Below are 20,760 nucleotides of genomic sequence, written 5' to 3' on the forward strand. Positions count from 1 at the left end.
GGTCATTTCTAACATTTTCTTTAGCAAGAACCTAACAAGGACCACCTTTCTTATCGTGCTGGCCTTCCCAGGGTTCTGCCCCAGGCCCACTCCCCTCCACTCTCTGGGTGAGATCACTGTTCTGAGTCTCCCTTAAAAGCTGCTGATGACCCCAAACTCCACCTCCACCTCCAAACCTCTTAAGCCCCAAACTCTTTTCAAACTAAAGCCCGAACACACTTGGCGTCTCAGAGGCAGCTCCAATCCAATCCATGCTAAATTCATCACCACCTACAATCCCGACACGCACCCCTTTCTCCCCATCTCCCCACCTCCACTCCCACTTCCACCCACCTTTGCCTGAGCCCCAAGCCTGGAGAGAGGGGAGCACACGGGAGGGAGGAAGAGGCTTCTTTCAGCCGACGGCATTAATCGATCAAGTCAACTCGAGGGAACCACACGGTGGCAGGTCTCCCAAGCCCACCGCCCGTCTGTTATCCCATCCACTCCATCAGCAACCAGAAACCCGAGACTCAACTTCCATTTATTCTCACTCGTCCCTTCCCTCACATCTCTCCCACCCATTCTCCAAGGCTTTCTGGATTTTACCTGCTAAATATTTCTCAGGTTTATCTCCTTTTCTCTAACGTTTTGCTAAAGGATTTCCTCAGTTGTACCTATTTCAAATCCACTTTCCATAGCTCTCAAAGCAGTGGTCCCAAACTATAGTGAACATTTTTATCCATAAACACCCTGGGGGGGCGGGTAGGAGTTGCTTGTGAAAACGCAGATTCCTGGGTCCACCTGCCCAGTCTGCATGGCTGAGTCCCGGAATCTGGATCATTATACAAGCACCTTCTGATGCTAATATCTACTCATCCTCAAGACTCAGCTCCCCTCTCAGCCTCTCCAGGAAGCCTTCCTTCATTTGCTCACCTAGGCCAGTGAACTGGTCCCCAGCATCCCCGTAGGCACCTACATCTATCAGAGCATTGATCCCATCAGGAGGCATCGGGTTCTGTGGCTGACTTCATAACTAATTGATGAAGTCCCTAGGGGCGAGTTCTGCGTCTTTAGACCTGTATCCTCAGTGACCAGGGCACTGCCTGGCACACGGTAGCTACTCAATAAGTGTAAACTGAACTTAAAGAGAATTTTGTGGCTGAGGGTAGATGCTGGGGCTGGAAAAGACGGGCACAGTCACGCTTAGCTCCCATGTGCCCCAGGGGCAGCAGGGACCCTGATGGGGCGTGTCCAGTGGCACACAGGTGAGCACTAACGTTGGCATTTTGCCAGGCACTGTGTCAGATGCTACACGTTTATCAAGCCCCTACTATGTTGTAGGTACTGTAAGCTAGTGCACCTGTATGAACCCCTTTTTACTCAGAACCACTCTACTACGTGGTATCAGCTCCCTTTTGCAGAGACTGGCATCAAAGCTGGAGGGGCTCAAGCACAGACCCAGAGCCAGAACCCAGGTCCAAAGCCCATGCTCTTCCCACCCGCCCACCCTCGCTAGCCTCAGAGCAATAGTGCCGGCAGGTAATGTGGTGCAGGCACTAGATGGAGCCTGAGGTGAGGGGACTGAAGCGGCACTGTCTGCTGATTCCCACCTACTCCATCCCCAGCTGAACCCATGTCAGGGACCATCCTAGCCCCTTGTGGTAGACCGGCTGCTTTGCAGCGGTGAATGGTAATGTGCTGTTGTGATTTATAATAAGTAATATATATTTGCTCTTGGTCTCATTCCTGCCTCACAGCTCCTAAAACCCTTGGAATTTCCTAAGTGATAAGGGCAATAAAGGTATATTTTGTTATTTATAAGAAGCCACTTACCATGGGAGTTTCAGTTAATATAGTAATTTTTGGAAGGCCCCTAGATAACCCAAGGATGGGGGCTGGTTGCCAGGGGAAACAACCATGTGATTAGAGGGTTGGAACTTTCGGTCTCACCCGCCCCCCTCCCCAAGCTCCAGGGAGGAAAGGAGAGAGGGCTGGAGGTTGAATAAATCACTAGTGGCCAATGATTTAATCAGTCATGCCTACATAATGAAGGTTCCATAAAAAACCAAAAGGATGGGGTTTGGTGAGCCTCTTGGTTGGCGAACACTTGGACGTGCTGGGAGGGTGGTGCACCTGGAGGGGATGGAAGCTCCACACCCCTTCCCACAGACCTTGCCCTACGCGTCTCTTCCATTCAGCTGTTCCTTTAATAGCCTTTGTAATAAACTGGTAATCTAGTAAGTACCCAGCTGGTGTCACAGAATCCGCAAATTGCTGGATGTGTGGCAAAACGCCCATGTTTGGTGATCAGACACGCCAGAAGTGGAGTACAGTGTTGAGAGGGGAAGAAACACACAGCAGTGTTCTTCCTGAGCAGGTGAGACAGGTGGGAAAGAGAAAGACAGTCTCGCCATCATTCCCCACCTTTTGGCCAGCCTTGGTCTCAGACCCTGAAGCAAGACGAGAAAGCCCCACTTCAGGGCACCGCCCCAATCCCATCAGCTGGTCACGATCAGTAAGGTACAGAGCGGAACGCTGGGGAAACGAGTTCCATTAAATGGATAGTAACGTACAACCAGCTTCATACCGGGATCCCACCTTTTCCTGCACATAAGGGGCCCCAAAAGCTAAGGCAGTGAATGAACAAGTATTTTCCTGATTGTCTGACTTAACCCTTAACACTTGCAAAATTGTTTCTATGTCTGACTCCATCCCTAGCCTGACTGTAAGCCCTGTTTTACAGAAAGGTTAAGACCACCTTACCGGGTAACCGGATGGGCTTCCACGGGGCAGAGTTTGGCACGTAGGCGTGCTTTGTGGCGGTGACAATCAGCTGACTGCCCAGCTTATACTGGAATTTGAGGAAGGCGATGCCATCTGTCCCCGAGGTGCCAGAGGCGATGGAGACCTGGTTGGTGAAAATCTCAATGAGGGCATCGGGGACGGGCTGATGGGTGCTGGCATCACTGATGTGGACCTTCAGGGTGACCTCTGGAAGAAGGACAGAGCAACAAAGAACAGTGGCTATTAATTGGGCAACTCCAACAGTGATTCTGCTATAACCGCGATAGGTAGCAGAAAGTGAGATAGGCTAAGAAAATCTCGATCTACATCCAAACTATAAATCATTTTAACCGGGAATGTTCTCTTCTTAGAGGTCCTTTTTTCACTTTACATGATTTCTTACCTTCCTCAAAACCACTGCCCATAACAAACTGCTTTCCCCCTGGCTCCTCCCGGCTCACACGAACAAATAATTGAGAGAAAATTTCTATCCCTTTAAATAAACACAATGCTCTTTTATCCTGCCCAGCGCTGCTGGTAAACACAGCCTAAGCAAGGCTTGGGCTGCTACAGAAAGACCCTGCAGGTGCTAAGATTTGCAGCAAAATTCTTCAATGGTCCTGGTGAACACGGATGTGTAGAGCTCAGGGTTGCTGTGCTAGTAATCATGAAGACGTTACTGAAAAGTAGTCAAAAATACCTTTAAAAGGGAGGACCCACACAGTGGAGAAGGTCAGAAGAAGAAAAAATTAAAAGTAAACATTTGAAAAGATGGCAGAAGTTGAGTTAGTAGTATTGGCAAAACCAGAAAACGGATGTGGGAAATGGACTCCAAATTAACGGTAAAAATTACACTGGAATGAATACTTTTCATTTATTCATGCAAGAGATGTGTATTGAACTGTTACCCCACACCTAGGATCATGAGCAACTGCGCACAACTACAGTGGTGAAGGGAAGGGAGTAGACAGGTAAGTGCTCTGCCCGGGGGGCATGTGGTGGAGCCACCAAGGGGGCACTTACAGAACAGCACGTGCAAAGGCCCAGAGGCAAGAGAAAGCCCTGCTTCCTGGAGAAACGGAAATAGGAAATAGGTTCTGAGAGCTGGAGGGGGAGTGTGAGGGGTACAAAGCCCAGGGAAAGACAAGGCTCGAGAGGCCCACAGGGGCCAGATCAGATATGGCTTTCTAAGTGACCTAAAAGGATCGTTCTTTATCCTTCATTGTTCTTTATCTTTATCGCTCTTCCACCTTGGTAACTTGCTGGAAATCCAATTTATGCGTAGAAACACCTGGTTTTGGACGAAGGATGGACTCAGGGATTGGCAAGACTGGAGACCGAGCATCTAGTTAAGAGATTTCTGTAATAACCCGATGGTGGTGGACCATGGTGGACATCAGTGAAGGGATGCTGATTCCACATATATTCTAGAACGATCCGTGCATTCTGCTCCAAGAAACCCCCTTTGCTAAGGTATGAAGGGAGTGAACGGTGGCCAGTGACCTAAGTTCACTAGCCGCTTAGAGGCGCTACTTGCCATACACTGTGAGCTGCCTCAGTTCTGAAAGCCTTCCTGGTGATTTGGGAGAGGGACGTGGGACAAGGAACCGGTGAGCAGGGAGGCTCACGTTTAAAGAACCACTGGAGACCCGCTGGCTCAGTGGAGAGACCACTGGGGAGGTCAAGGCTGGCTGGGGGCGACCTGAGAGTGAGGGGAGGCGGCGTCCAAGCTAGCCCCATGGGAACTGCCCAGCGTGCAGCTCTAGTGTTCTAGGCCATGCACACTCTAGGTTTGACCCTCGGCTCTACCAGGCTCTAGCCACATGGCCTTGGGCAAGTTACTTATGGTTTCCAGGTCTTGGTCTCCTCATCTGTAAATGGGGGATGATAACGACATATATCTCAGTATAATTACGAACACAAGCTAGTGCCATTACGTTGTTCCAGTCACTATGCTCGAGAGCACTCGGTCACAGTGTCCAAGGGTCCCAGGACAGGGCACAGGGAGGAGAGCTGGAGGGGAAAAGGGTATGAAACTAAGTGGAGGGATGAGACATCCTTCTCGGGGGCTAATAACTCAACATCCCAAGCTCTTCTCCAACTGGGGCCACTACACTGACTAGAACTTCTTTCGGTTCGAGAACTTCCACCTTGGTAACTTGCTGGCGATCTTATGATGCGAAAGCAACCTTTTCAATACTGCAAATTTCACTTAGTCGATCATTTTCTCACCCTTTTTTCACATACTGATGAGATAGGCTGGGAGCCAGGACCCTTTAGCAGAATGACTGCACCTGGACAAATGTCTCCTTGAGCAACAGAATAGAAAGAAACTATAAAGGAATAAAAAGTAACTGCACGCATGCACAGTTGGGGCAATTATGAACAATAACATACAAAAGGCCACAAACCAACCGCCACTTCTTAGGGGCCGGGAACAAAAGCAGCGTCCTGTGCATGGTCCCCGCACACAGCACCAGCAAGGGGGTGGGCAGACCACCGAAGTGACGTGCCCTGCCCGGCCCAGAGACCTGCCCCTGTTGTTATCCCATTTAAGGAACCAGTTCACCCCTCCTCGGGGAGTGAGCAAGGGCACCGATTACTTGTTTCTGCTCCCTCGTGCTGCAGCCTCCCCAATAAAACCTTGCCTGAATTTTTCGGCTGGCCTCTCCTCAATTTCTACTGATTAAATAGTCCAAGGGCTCGGGCTGTATCACTTACTTAATCCATTTCTTGACTAGATGACCGTACGGAACCCCTAAAGAATCCTAGACCTTGGTGCTATATAAGGTCTGCACCAAATAAATCTCTCAAAACCTTGTAGAGGGGCTACCCTGGTGGTGCAGTGGTTAAGAATCCGCCTGCCAATGCAGGGGACACGGGTTCGAAACCTGGTCCGGGAAGATCCCACGTGCTGCGGAGCAACTAAGCCCGTGTGCCACAACTACTGAGCCTGTGCTCTACAGCCCGCAAGCCACAACTACTGAAGCCCGTGCGCCTAGAGCACATGCTCCACAAGAAGAGAAGCCACCGCAGTGAGAAGCCTGCGCACCGCAACGAAGAGTAGCCCCCGCTCACCACAACTAGAGAAAGCCCGCGCGCAACAACGAAGACCCAACGCAGCCAACAATAAATAAGTAAATAAAATGCCTTAAAAATAAAAAAGCCAATTGATGAAACCATTTGTGGAAAGAAAAAAAAATAAAATCCAAAAACCTTGTAGAGAAAAAAAGTGCTACAGAAACTGAACCTGGTTACTTCATACTACAGGAGAAAACTGCCAAAAGAGAGATAAAATCAACATCATGAAAATCAAGGATATGGCATTACAAAACATACTTAGTTGATTCCTTCCAATCTTACCATTGTTATCTTAATGCACGTTTGCAGTATGTACAAACACGCATTTGTTTTCTTACTGAACTGGGGTCTTCCTTGTCCCCAGGTGGTATGAGAAGTTATAAACGAATTAACATGCGCGTAGCAGAAATCCTCTCAAACAGGGCAAGTGGGAAGGTGGCTTTGTAGCGTTGCAGTGATGATCTATGTAATCTTATGGCAGCGCAACATTTACTAACAACTGGGATTACAAGGTTTCTGCTTTCTCTTAACTGTTTGCTGAGAAGGCAAAAGCAGCTGAGGTTTGGAAGAAGCTAAAGGATTTGTGAATGAACACAAGAAAGGAGTTCGCCTATAATCAACGTCCTAGGTTCTACCACTTGAATTGCTTCTAAAACGGGAAGCCTAGTTTACGTTCTGCAATTGTAGTCCTTGGAAGAGATTACGTAGCTACTTCTTTTGGTGTGCTAGGATGTGAAAACATGTCACTGTAGTTAAGAACTTATTACAGACCACTGGGGTATCATAGTTTTAAAACGTTTGCAATTTGCTTTATTCATATGACAGTACAGCATGAACAGTCCTCTTGTTCAGTGGTTCTATATCTAGTTCATTTTTTTAGAAATGGACTTTATCTTTTAGAGTAGTTTTAGGTTCACAGCAAAACTGAGTGGAAGTCACAGAAATGTCTCACTGGAGTATCATTTTTATAGAAATACTTATATTATCCATTCAACAACAAATAAAATTATTCCCACTAAATAACAACCAGGGGAGTGATCTTATGACGAGGTGGAACACTATTAACTATTTATTAATCTCATCTTGCAGATAAAAGGAAGCCCCTATACACGGCCACAGACCTAAATGTGCATTAAGATCTACTCCTGGGCATATATCTGGAGAAAACTCTAATTCAAAAAGATACACGCACCCTAATGTTCATAGCAGCACTATTCACAATAACCAAGACTTTGAAGCAACCTAAGTGTCCCTCGACAGATGAATGGATAAAGGAGATGTGTTACACAACATATACAATGCAATATTACTCAGCCATAAAAATGAATGAAATAGGGCTTCCCTGGTGGCACAGTGGTTGAGAGTCCGCCTGCCGATGCAGGGGACACGGGTTCGTGCCCCGGTCCGGGAGGATCCTACATGCCGCGGAGTGGCTGCGCCCGTGAGCCATGGCTGCTGAGCCTGCGCATCTGGAGCCTGTGCTCCGCAACAGGAGAGGCCACAACAGTGAGAGGTCCCCGTACCGCAAAAAAAAAAAGAATGAAATAATGCCATTTGCAGCAACCTAGATGGATGGACCTAGAGATTATCATACTCAGTGAAGTAAATCAGAAAAAGACAGATACCAGATGATATCACTTATATGTGGAATCCAAAACATGGCACAAATGAATTTATCTACAAAACAGAAACAGACTCACAGACATAGAGAACAGACTTATGGTTACCAAAGGGGAAAGGGGGGGAGGATAAATTAGGAGTTTAATAATAAATTAATAAATTAGGCATTAGCAGATACAAGCTTCTATATACAAAATAGATAAGCAACAAGGCCCTACTACTGTATAACACAGGAAACTATATTCAATATCCTGTAATAAACCATAATCGAAAAGAATATGAAGAATATATATACGTATGTGTGTGTATATATATATATATATGACTGAACCACTGCTGTACAGCAGAAATTAACACAACCTTGTAAATCAACTATACATCAATTAAAAAAAAAAAAGATGCACTATGTTTCTTTGTTGGTCATGACAGCTGATGTATCCTGCTGAGACGGGGCACCTCATTACTAATTCGAAGCTGGGACATTATTCTTTTACCCTCTACCCTGAACATCCATCACCAAGTTCTGCTGATTCTGATACCGGAATATAGATCTCAAAGCCGGCCTTTCTTTCCCATCCCTTGTTAACACTGCCTTATCTCAGGCCGTGGAAATCTATCACCCAGACTGCTGTTCAGCCTCTTCACAGAAATTGCCACTGTCTTAAGACCTGATCCCTGAGCTCCCACCGAAGCCAGTATTTCAGGGGGCCGCCTGAAATACTGATCTCACCACTTCCTGTCCCCCTTCAAACCCGACAGTTCTCCCCACCAAATGTGGCCGAGGGCCAGATGTGGCCAGCTGCCTGTTTTGTGTGGTCCATAGCCAAGAATGGTTTTTCCACTTATAAATGATTGGGGGAAAAATAAATTCAAAAGAATAATAGTGAAATGAAAATTACCTGGAACTTGAATTTGTGCGCATAAATAAAGTTTTGTTGGAACACAGCCACGCCCAGTGATTTACATATCGTCCAAGGCCGTTTTTGCATTTCAATGGTGGAGTTTAGAAGTTTTGACAAAGCCCTGAGGCCTGCACAGCCTGAACTATTTACTTTCGGCCCTGTAAAGAAAAATCTGCCCACCCCTGACCTACACGATCCATTTTAAGGCACCCAAGGTCCTCCACAATCCAGTTCCACCTGATCCCCACATACCACAGGCCCGACACTGTCCCCTACGTTTCCTACTCTCCTTCCTGCTGCTACCTCTCATCTGTGAAGGAAATGCCGTTGTCCATCTTCGCTCTCCTGTTGCTAAGGCCTGTTCATCCTTTAAAAGCCCTGGTTAAGGTTTATTCGAGAAACTGCTCCCAACTCACCAACTGCTCTCCACGCTGGGTTAGAGGCCCCTCACCTGGGTCCTCAGCACTGCATACACTCAGACTGCTCCCTCTGTTTCCATCCCAGCTCGTTTTTATTGCACACCAACAATGTGGGTAGACAGCGGTGAATGGACCCCCAATGCTGAGGAGCTCTTGGCTTTAGACATTAAATAAATAAAGACCAAGTATAATTACAAACTGGGAAAAATGCCTCCAAGGAAAGCTGGGTACCACAGGGCAGCAGGATGGAGGAGAGCCAAATTTCAACTGCGAAGGCCTTTCAAGGAGGTGTCACGTAAGCTCAGGCCTGAAGGAGGCACAGGAACCGGCCAGGCAAGGGGGCGCAGGCGGGGCTACAGACACCTGGAGGTGAGAATGACCTGGTTGCTTACGTGGAGTTAGGACCAACGTGGAGGAAAATTCCGGAGAACGGCTAACCGTCTCCTAAGACTGCAGTGTGGGAGCCACCAGCCACAGGGGGGAGTGTCAATTTAAGTTTAAATTCATTAAAATGAAATTAAATTAGAAATTGAGTTCCTTCAATACACTAGGCACATTTCAAGTCCTCAAGCGCCATGTGTGACCAGTGGCTCTCATACTGGACAGCACAGAGAGAACATTTCCACCAACACAGAAACTTCTACCAGACGGCACTGATGATGCATTACAAACGCTCACCTCAGAGTCTGAGTAAAGAGATCCAGGGTATCTGGGTGGCTCAACAAACTCCCAAGGAAAGCACGTCAAGTGTGATTCTGCAGCCCGCCTGGATCTGACCTTGACTCGAGGCCCCTGCAGTGACTTTCAGGCTCCATGTGTTCTCCACCCCACAGCCAAATTACCTCCCAGACTCAGCTCCTACACGGCTCCCATCCCCAATTCAAGGAGCTGCAAGGGGGGCAGGCTCTGTGGGCTGTTTCTTTCCTCGGCAACCTCCCCCCACAAACCCATTCCCCGGGGCTCCCTCCCTCACCTCCTGAGCCTCTGCTTAAATGAGGCCTTGACTGACTGCTAGTTATGCCTTTTAAACTTTATTATGGAAATGTTAGAACACATATAAAAGTAGAAAAAACAGTATGAGGATCCCCCCAGCATTGATAAGCTTCAACTATCAACTTTCTACCATTCTTGTCTCATCTGTGCTCCCCGCACCCGATTTTCCCTTCCCTCCCTCCCCTCCCCCTCCCTCCCTCCCCTCCCCCTTCCTTTTCCTCCTTCCTTTCGTCATTCTTTCCTTCCCTTCCTCATTTTTTTTTTTTGTGAAACATTTAGAAGCAAATCCCAGACATCATAACATTAGGTCACATTATTTCCCCATAAATACTTCAGTTTACAACAAATGAGGATTTTTTAAAAAATAGCCCAAATGCCATTAACAGGCCCAGTTTATAGAACCACCTCTTTATATTGTCTCATACCCAACAAATCTTCAATTTTCTCTGATTGTGTAAAAACAATCGTTTTCACAATTCTGCCCATCCTCTCTACAATGTCGATCCCAGCGTCTCCCTGAACTTCTGATATTATCATGCTCTGCCTTCTCTTTTATGCGTTACACTTGATTCTAACATGTTTCTAATTTATATGTGTATTAACTGTCTGCCTCTTCTGGGACATAAACTTTGAGAGAGCTGTTTTGTCTGTTTCTCTTCCCTTCTTTATTCATGTATCCCGAGCACACAGAATAGTCTCTGGCACATAGGCCCTCAATATCTATGCTGAATGAATTACTAAAACTAACAAGCATTTCTGGGTGTCATCTGGTATATGGCCTAAATATACCTGTTTTTTGTTGTTGTTCCATTGATTTCTTATTCACTATTGCTTTATTATTATTACTATTAATTAATTTTGTTTTGGCTGTGCCGCATGGCTTGCGGGATCTTAGTTCCCCCACCAGGGACTGAACCCAGGGCCACGGCAGTGAAAGCTCTGAGTCCTAACTACTGGACCACCAGGGAACTCCCCATCATTACTGGGGTTTTTTTTCTCATTATTTTTTTAAGTAGAAACTATCAAAATTCATTTGAGGAGCATTGATCAATCCAGATAACTAATTAATTGTACTTAATCGGAAAATATTTATTGATCAGCTACTATGTGCTTGATATTGTACTAGGGACTGTGGAAGATGAAAAAGAGAAGAAAAAAGACATGGTTACTGTTTTTAAGGAGTTTACAGTTTTTTGGGGGGTAGGGGTGGGGAGAGGTAAGACCAATACACGTGCCAGAGAGCAAAAAGTCTGAAGCTGGATAAGACAGAGGAAAAAAAATAGAGCAAAAAAGAGACTAAGAGGGTCTGGAGTTTACAAACACAAACACAAACTAACAAAGAAAAAAGATCTGAAAGTATCTAGAGAAGTAGAGGTGATATTAACAATTTAAAAAGGGGTACCATTGGCTACACAAGCATGTACGGTATGAATACTGGCCGTGATCATGGTTTATTGAATTCAATGGGGGAGTGCTTCTTGGAAGAGAAGAAAGTTGAAGCTGGGACTGGAAGGGCGGGTAGCACAGGAAGATGAACTCTGATGGCCAGCCCAGCATTTTCGGAAGATTTCAGTATGTTCCTGCATCACATGTTTGGTCTGAGGCAGAAGCCAGAGACTTGTTTTCCCAGCCGCCCTGGTAGCTAAGATGGAGGAATGGATTTTGGCCTTGCTGACCTAACTTCTGCTAATCTGCTCCACCCTCATGCTGGATTTTGATTTAGAAGACAGCAGGTGCTAAAGCAGGTGCTAACAACAAGGCCCTACTGTAGAGCACAGGGAACTATGTTTAATATCTTATAATAATAACTATAATGGAAAAGAATCTGAAAAATATATATATATATAACTGAGTCACCTTGCTGTACACCAGAAACTAACACAACATTGTAAATCAACTACACTTCAATAAAATTAAAAAAATAATAAAAAAGAAGCAGGTGCTTTTTCTGACCGAGGGAGCAGGGAGGAGACGTCTGGTTGGGGGCAGCGGTGTGAGCAGCCCCGTCTCAGGGCAGGAGGGCAGCGAGGTGGTCCCAGCTCAGTCTCCTTATATGGCTGTGCACCTCGTCCTCACAGGAGTTTTGTGAGCTCCCTAGCTGGAGTGGGAAGGGGTGGGTTGCACCCCTCAGGTTCTGTGCTGTTCTGGGATGACTCTATACGACAGAGGACCATCTCTTTGAAACTGCACCCACCTGGTTCTCCTCCCACCCCCTGGCCTTCCTTCTCAGTATCTGTGATGGTTAATGGTATATGTCAACCTCACGGGGCCATAAGGGCGCCCAGATGTTTGGTCAAACATTATCCTGAGTGTGTCTGGGAGGGTGTTTCTGGAGGAGATGAACATTTAACTAAGCAAAGCAGCTCAGCCTCCCTCATGTGGGTGGGGCTCGTCCAATCAGTTGAAGGCCTGAAGAGAAGGAAAAGGCTGACCTTTCCCAGAGTAAAGGGAGACTTCCTCCTGCCTGCCAGCCTTTGAACTGGAACATCAGCTTTTTCCTGCTTTCAGACTTGAGCTGAAATTTCGGCTCTTCCTGGATCTCAAGCCTGCCAGCCTTTGAACTAGAACTTACACCATCAGCTCTCCTGGGCATCCAGCTTGCTGACTCACCCTATAAACCTTGGGACTTGTTTCCATAATCATGGGAGCCAATTCCTTAGAATAAATCTCTTCCTAAATGTCCGTGTATCCTACTGGTCCTGTTTCTCTGAATACCCTGAATACCACAATCCCCATCAGGGGTTCCAATTCTGCAGCATGGTGGGTGGACCCGTGGGTGTGTGGCTCAGACCTCTTCTTGCATCACACCTCCACTAGGATTCAGAACTCCTTTGCTCTTGGCAGGTTGGAAGAGTTTGACTCTGCAGGCACGAACCAGTCCATTTTCGAAGAGCACCTGCTTGGTGGGTAGAGCACTAAACATTATCTTTTAGTCCAGCATGACCTTCTCGTCATCTCCTTTCTATCGGACACAGACTCAGAACTCAATGCGATGAGTCTGTTTCAGACTGCTGGTTGGAGAGGAGGCACCCACACAGCAATTTAGAGCAAACATAACGGCAGGGCCAAGAGGAAGGAATCGCAGTGCATCCTTCACAGGTGCAGTTTAACAGAACTGCCTGTAGACACTGGGAGGCCACGCAGCAAGCATGCCTTGCCTTCTCCCCTTTCAGCTTCAACTAATAATTCACGGCTTTAGTTATTTTTCTACAAATGACAGAATCCAGTTATTTCATAACTTCTCACGCAGACTCCAAAACCAACATTCTCCATCTAACAGTCACCTGCTAACAGATACTACTCCGGATCACAGCGCCCTCTGTGGCTGTCACTGGGAGCACAGCTGAGAGGACCACTCTCGCTGGCGGACTGAACAGCCTCCGGGCCTTGGTTTCAAATCTATTCGAACAAACTCTGGCTCATCATGGAAGGGAAAGTGAACCCTGTAGGCTCCATCTTTTTTTCTTCTTCTTCTTCTTTCTGTGAAGATTTTGGCTCCCTCGGACCATTCTTCATGCCTTTTTATATTCCCTCAAATTGGCCTTGATTCTGGGCTTTTAATATTTTTCTTTCCTTTTGGTGTTTAGAGCTGTTGGTTTCCACAGCAACCCACCTCGTTGGGAACCCGGTGTTTGCTGGGTTGGCCGTGGGGCTCTTTGGAAAGAAAGTCCATTTCCACCAGCAGATCAAGCAAAGGATTTTATCCCAAGCTGCCTGGACCCCCTGTGGCTGCCAACCACCAGGGAAAGCAGCAGAAAAGCAAGTCACTCGACTCAGAGCCTCCAGCACTGTAATTAGTTATACTTAACCCAAATTCAGGGGAGTCACAACGGATTTCCATCTAAGTCAAAATATAAAAAATTACTTGCTCATTTAAAAACATTTTCTAAATGGGAGGTTACTTTTAAAATGTTACCAGAACTTTGCTCTAAGAGATCCTGCCCTATAGTACTTGGTGCTAACACTTAACAGTATCTGTATACGTGGAATTGCCAGTCCTTATACAGCAATTACAGGTACATCCTGAGCTGCCCAACATGTTAAGGGGCAGCTTTCTATCCACTTATTTTATTTCTTTTGGAAACATGAAAGGTTTACCTTGCTTTGTAATCTGATGAAAGGAGAATGCACTTTGTTACACTAGTGTTTTCTTATAATTTATTTTCTCTGGTCTCATAGAGTGCATACGCATCTTATATAGTGTTCAATTTTATTTTCTTCCCCAAATTAGTGAATCATATCCTTCAAGCAAATTATGTTTTCTAAAAAAGACCTATCTATAATATTATAGATTGTATAATATTAGCTATCATCTATAATATTGTGCATTATATAATCTGTATTAACATATAATGTATTATTAATATTAGTTATTAATAAATTATATTAATATAGTATATACATACGTTATTATATAACAATATATCAATATTAATAACCACATTATATATTAATTATATAATTATATTAGGTATTAATATATCACATGCATTATATACTAACATTAGTTATATTCTGTATTATATAAATTAACATATAGTGTACTACAGGATATTATATAAATATTATGACATTCTTATATTGATATATTATCTATTATATATAATAAATATACAATATAGCTCAATAAAAATCTGCTACAGTTTGTACATCCTAGGACTCCCTTATACCCAGTTTCTAGCTGCACTAAAGCGTTTGGCAATTTTTGTGTATTTTCATCCTAAAAATAATATTCAGTTTGGTATTCTGTGAAGAAGAGAAGGGACGGATGCAGGCAAGCGTCGGGGGACACATGTGCTGGCACTAGTCCCTCCTAGCGTCACTGATGCTCCCCTCAGCGCCTGTTCTCTATTCAAGCAACTTTGGCTCTTGACCGTACCAAGCGCTGCCCTAAAACCTCTCTATCAAGCTGCGGTCACAATATCTGATACAGAATTCCCACCCACACGAGGCTTTCCTTGTAAAAGTGTCCCTTCATTTGCAGTGGAGGATTGTGATCTCCGTACTTCCATTGGAATTTCTACCCACTTGAAAAAGCATATGAGATATGTTTGCTGCGGCAGCCCTGGGAACTCAGGATCTCATTTTGTGCCTTTCTGTGTTCTCCAGTTTCTGGCAACTGACTCCTACCTGAACTTCATGAAAAGACAGCTCCGTGGTGACTCATGGTCACAGCTTCAGTTTGGAAAACGGACGAGAGCCCTGTGTGAGCAGCCAATGAGTGCTGTCCCCAGGCGCCCTCCTGCTGGCCGCCCGCCTTCCGCAGGGCACGTGCTTTGAGCTTATTCACCATCACTATCTCTGCAGGCTCTGCACACGAACATTCACCTCAACCCCTAGTGTCTGTCCCTCCCAGACATGAACTTCCGTCTTGGCGGGGCTGCTAGGATCCCTGGGGCCATAAATCAGTGGATTCCTCCCTCTTCCCGTAAGACGTACGAGGATCACACCAATGATCATCTTGTTAACAACGCTTTCTAACCAACATCGTCAAGTTGCCAAGAATGTCGAAATACACAATAAACATTCATCACAGAAGTACAGCAATTAAAGAAGCTCTGATAAATGCATACAGGATACATGATACACACATGTATGACACGTATGTCATCGACCTTCTGCTCTTTCAAGTGACAGGATGCCTTCTTCTCCCCACATGAAACCCTCTATAATGGAAATAGAAAATGCAATACTCAAATACCAACAACCTCCTACAACTTTTTGGATAAGGATGCTGTTAAGTTTATCTATTCACCAATAAGTTAAATGGCAGAAGTCATTCTCTGTTATTGCGCCTGGTACAACATGAGACTTTCTGAGGCTGGGTCCACATACAGGTTACGCTATAAAAGCAACTCTAAAGTGATTACACTCTCGCAACTATTCAAGGGGTTATTTAGGTTAAACATCCCAGGATAACCTGAAAACCATTGCTGGATATACCTGATTGAACTGTACAACTTACGTATATAACCAAGTGCTCCCAAGCAAAATAATTTCACAGTGTTTCTATGATCTCACCTAAAAAATTATCTGACAGCAAATGCCACTGACACAATCCCAGTTTTTTAAAAATGGCAGCAGGAATCATGTAGATTTCACTTTAAAGCACTGTATGAAAATATGACTGCTTGTCTTGGGGGAAACCTCTGAAAAAAATTCAAACCGATTTAAAATAAAAGAAAGCTTTAACTGTTCAAAAGTAATTAGAATTGAAGCAGTTATTGAACACCAAAATGATGCTCAACATAGCTAAAAAGAAAATTTGTGGTTCCAACTTTAAAGAACTTTTCCAGAAAAATCAATGCATATATATAAACCTAACAATTTCCTCGTTTTACTCAGATATGGGAAAGTACGTAACAAGTACAACAGGAAAATGTAAATACGGTAAAAGTTTCTCTAAGCTTCGCACAATCTCCTTCACAATTAAACAAGAGAATAATGATGATGCAATACTGCATTGAAAGAGGACCCACAAGTATTTGTAAGGAAATTACCATAGAAACCACTTGAAGGTGACTTCAGTTTTGTTGGTATTGTAAACTTTTCACAGAGGCATAAAAGTTCCCTTAAGAGAATTTAGAAGAATCCAGAAACCATGAAGTTAATCAGCAATATTAAGCACGTCTATAAAATTTACATACACACCTCAACCAAGCTTTAAAGATGTGTTGGAAGATGCTTGTGGATAGGTTGCCAAGGGAACCTGGTGGAGGAAAAATTCTGCGTGTGTGTGTGTGTGTGTGTGTGTGTGTGTGTGTGTGTGTGTGTGTGTCTTTCCAGATCTCCTTATGTTTACAGATATGCTTTTTTTTTTTGCGGTACGTGGGCCTCTCACTGTTGTGGCCTCTCCCGTTGCAGAGCACAGGCTCCGGACGCGCAGGCCCAGCGGCCATGGCTCACGGACCCAGCCGCTCCACGGCATGTGGGATCTTCCTGGACCGGGGCACGAACCCATGTCCCCTGCATCGGCAGGCGGACTCCCAACCACTATGCCACCAAGGAAGCCCCAGATATGCATTTTTAATACGTCTGTCCAGGGCTTGGTCAAGACCAAGATTACATGGCATTTCTTTTGAATCAGAAGGCTTCAGATGTTTATTATTAAAAAAAATCTGTTTTAACAAGTCATTTCTCTCTCTAGGAAGAGACCAGTTAGAAAGTGCTAAATGGAGCTGTCTGGGAGAAAGCTGACATTAAGTACTTTTAGAATTTAAAAAAGGGTCAAAAAAGGCAAGCAGAAGAGGCTCACTGGAAGGCTGTGAATGGCCCAAGTGTGTGAGGCTCGCTGGTACTTGAAGAACATGAGAGAAAGATAAAGGTCCTTGAAGCAGCTGTAGTGAGAGCAGTGGTTATCTTTCTAAAGAAAGAGATATTTAACAAGCTACAGTGAACCGATTATTAAAATTTTCTTTTCGGAACTGTAAATGGAAAGTAACCTTTAAAAACTGTATAAAAATTAAAAATATAAATAAAATATTTTTAAAATGCTATGTACCCATAAAATTTTTCCTTTCCTGTTTCAGAAGCAGCTTAATTATCTAGGGCACTTCAGGGTCTTCCACGTGCACATACCTGACTACCGGGGAGTGTGTACAGAACGCATGGCTCACAGCCAACCTATCTGGGGTCGGCTGCCAGGCTCCTCGCTTAGGAGCTGTGTGGTCTCAGTCAAGTCCATCAGCCTCCTTGAGCCTCTATTTCTTCATCCATAAAACAGGGGTTCCAACTGCCTTGAAAACATTGTAGGATTCGCAGGACGGGGATGACGTGTGTAAGGCGTCTGTGGGCACAAGGTCGTTCCTTATCTTGCCTCCTTGCCAGTATCCCTCTGACTTTACCTGGTGAAACAAAATCTCAAAACCACCCCTCACAGCCCTTCCTCCTCCAAAAGCCTCTCGATGGAAGAAAAATTAAAAGACTGTGCTTTTCAGAGCACAGGGCTTGGGGCTCTGACCACCTGGATTTGAGTCTCATCTCTCCACTTACTGCTTCGCGCTCTTAACTGGAGTTTTCCTGTCTGGAAAAAAATGGGGGTGATGCCCCCCATAACCATCTCAGAGAGCTGTCGTGAGACAATAAGGGTAAGGTGCTGGCATGCAGCATAGCACACAGTGGGGGCTTAATGAGCTTCCTCTCTCCCAGCATTTGACTCTGAAACAAGGATCATCAAGGGTCTTCAGGAAGTGTATAAAAGCCCTCCCGAAAAGGTTCATGCAAGGAGCTGACCACAGCTGAGTACGGTTCACGGAAGCTTCCCTTTCTCCTTCACACCCACCGCTGACAATTCCCAAGGTGACAGGGAGCTGGAGGCGTGGCAGAAGCCATTGTTAGGCTCTCTGCCGAACATGAATTCTCCCTGGGCTCTTGCGTTTCTGCACACTCCGTGAGCCAGGCACTGACTACCCTGGTTGTGGACTCTCTCTTCAAGGATGTTTATTTAAATGCAGGGGAGGGTGTGGAGAAAAGGGAGCCCTCCTGCACTGTTGGTGGGAATGTAAATTGGTGCAGCCACTATGGAGAACAGTATGGAGGTTCCTCAAAAAACTAAAACTAGAATTACCATATGATCCAGCAGTCCCACTCCTGGGCATATACCCTGAGAAAACCATAATTCAAAAAGATACACCCCACGTTCATCGCAGCACTGCTCACAATAGCCAAAACATGGAAACAACCTAAATGTCCATTGACAGATGACTGGATAAAGAAGATGTGGTACATATATACATCAGAATACTACTCGGCCATAGAAAAGAATGAAATAATGCCATTTGTAGCAACATGGATGGACCTAGAGATTATCATACTCATGAAGTACATCAGAAAAAGAAAGACAAATACCATTTGACATCACTTACATGTGGAATCTAAAATATGGCACAAATGAACCTATCTATGAAACAGAAACAGACTCATAGACATAGAGAACAGACTTGTGGTTCTGGGGGACAGGGGAGGGAGAGGGATGGAGTGGGAGGTTGGGATTAGCAATGCCAACTTTTATATATAGAATGGATAAACCTTATAATGTTCTAATTAACACCGATATTTACGAAATCCAATGTATAGGGGTTTTCTAAGAAATTTAGAAGCTTTCACAACACAATTTAACTTTCTTGCTTCATCTGAGGGGGAAGAAAAATTGGACTCTTCTGAACAACAGAGTACTTGGTCCTTGTGATGTTTTTCCACAGTGACCTTCAGCATACAATATTTTCCACACTGTTTACGTTTATAGAATTGGTTCTTCGTTTGTGCCACATGGATCAACATTTTGCCTTCTAACTTTCATAGCTCGTGTACTGGCATCAATGTCAATAAGGGGATTTTATTTTCCGCTCTTGCCTTGAAAAATAAGAGTTCCACGCTCTTCACAGCCAACTCGGTTAATAATTCTGCAACGTAAGATGGATAATTTTTCCAAGTTGTAGCACAGAAGGTCTGCCATGCTTTGTCTTATACTTGGAAGTCGATGCTATTTTTAGCTCTGCCTTCACAAAGGCATTATTAAATGTCACCTGTCAAATGGGTCACAGGTGTAGAGTGCACAGGGGATAGTCATTTGGCGCAGGCCAAGAACTCAAAAGTTCTAAGAGTGGCAGGGCCAATGACTGCATCCCAAAGGCACCCCAGTGGCCCAAGGTGTTCAGGATACAAATGTAGGCAGGGAAGTCCACATATGAAAGAGACTAAAGTGAAGTTCCAGGGCGGCCCGTGGCTGGTGACTTTCCCTGCACATTATCAGGGAGGGAGAGACTGCCGGTGACTGAAACTTCTGCGAACCTGGGGATGGGGGCAAAGTAGTAGGAGGTGTGGGAGGCTTCACCTCCACAAGGAAGAAAGAATGAGCTCTTGGCTGTGCTATAGCCGTTACATCTCCACTGCATCCATGAGGAGCTGGAGTGTCTCATTCAAGGTGACAGAGCTGGTCTGTACCTGAGATGGGACAGTCAGGTTGGCAGGTGTACGAATCATGTCTTTTTATTTTGTACTTTGATGCTTTGACATCTTGGGGCTTTGCTGACTCTCATGGGACTGCAATTCCTAAGGCTAGTTGATTCCTAGTGATAGCAAAGTACTATCTTGGAGGGCCCACCTTTGAGCTGCCTTCAGATGCAAACTAACCCACCCAGAACACACACCCACACCCACCTCCTTCATGGGGCTCAATTCCAGCCCCAGGCCACTATCCACCTGCTCTAATCTCCCCGGGGCCTGATATCAGACAACTACAGGCAGTTCGCATGCCCCAGAGCCTACGAAATCATTCAAACTAGACAATGCTAACCCTGCCTGGCCTGCTTACTCTGCTTCACTCATTCCTTCCCGAGAAAACCACAAGAAAGGCTCTTGTCCTGTGCTTTCCCCTCAGTCCCTCTGCCTCCGAACGGTCCCTCGTGCTTCCCCATGTGTCCCCCTGTGGGGTGATGTACCCCTTCTTCTCGGGAACTGTTGAGTATAACAAAGTGTCTCTTCGAGGGCAGTCAGCTCCTGGCCTGTTGGCCCCCCCACACCTGAATAATAATACAATTTACATTTTCAAGCAGTGGATGACTCAAGGTTTTCCTGGCTGAGGCTAAGCCGCGAACAGAGAATTGGTGCCGAATTAGTTAGGATTACGCTCGTGATGACGAAGAACCTTCTAAAAGGTCTCGGATGCATGAAGAAACAGGATGTTCCACATCACAGAAAATACTCCAGCAGCAAGAGGAGAAAAGGGTTTGTCAGCCAGGCACAACAGAGCACTTAGATCAGACCTGATGAACTGTAAGTTACCTTCCAGACTCTGTGACAGCTATAAAGGACCTCACGTATTAGGCAGTGAATGAGCAATTGCAGACCCTCAACAGCGCAGGGTGACTGAAGATTTCTGAGCAGGGGAGGGAAGCAATTAAATTGTTAACACTATGCAAAATGGACCACAACAGAAAGAGACTGCTGGCAGAAGAAATAATGGGGGGATTCCTGGTGAA

At 45.3% G+C, this 20,760-nt stretch overlaps 1 protein-coding gene across 1 annotated transcript in view; it reads right to left on the bottom strand.

Moving 5' to 3' along the window:
• The window catches only part of FAM171A1 (family with sequence similarity 171 member A1), a 125,254-nt gene that overhangs the window by 57,566 nt on the left and 46,928 nt on the right, over positions 1 to 20,760 (bottom strand). The window contains exon 2 of the mRNA XM_082649133.1: positions 2,746 to 2,973. Within this exon, the coding sequence (XP_082505259.1) occupies positions 2,746 to 2,973 (228 nt within the window). The remainder of the gene's footprint in view (positions 1 to 2,745; positions 2,974 to 20,760) is intronic.

Source organism: Grampus griseus (assembly GCF_964374135.1).
Source record: "Grampus griseus genome assembly, chromosome: 2".
Taxonomy (NCBI): domain Eukaryota; kingdom Metazoa; phylum Chordata; class Mammalia; order Artiodactyla; family Delphinidae; genus Grampus; species Grampus griseus.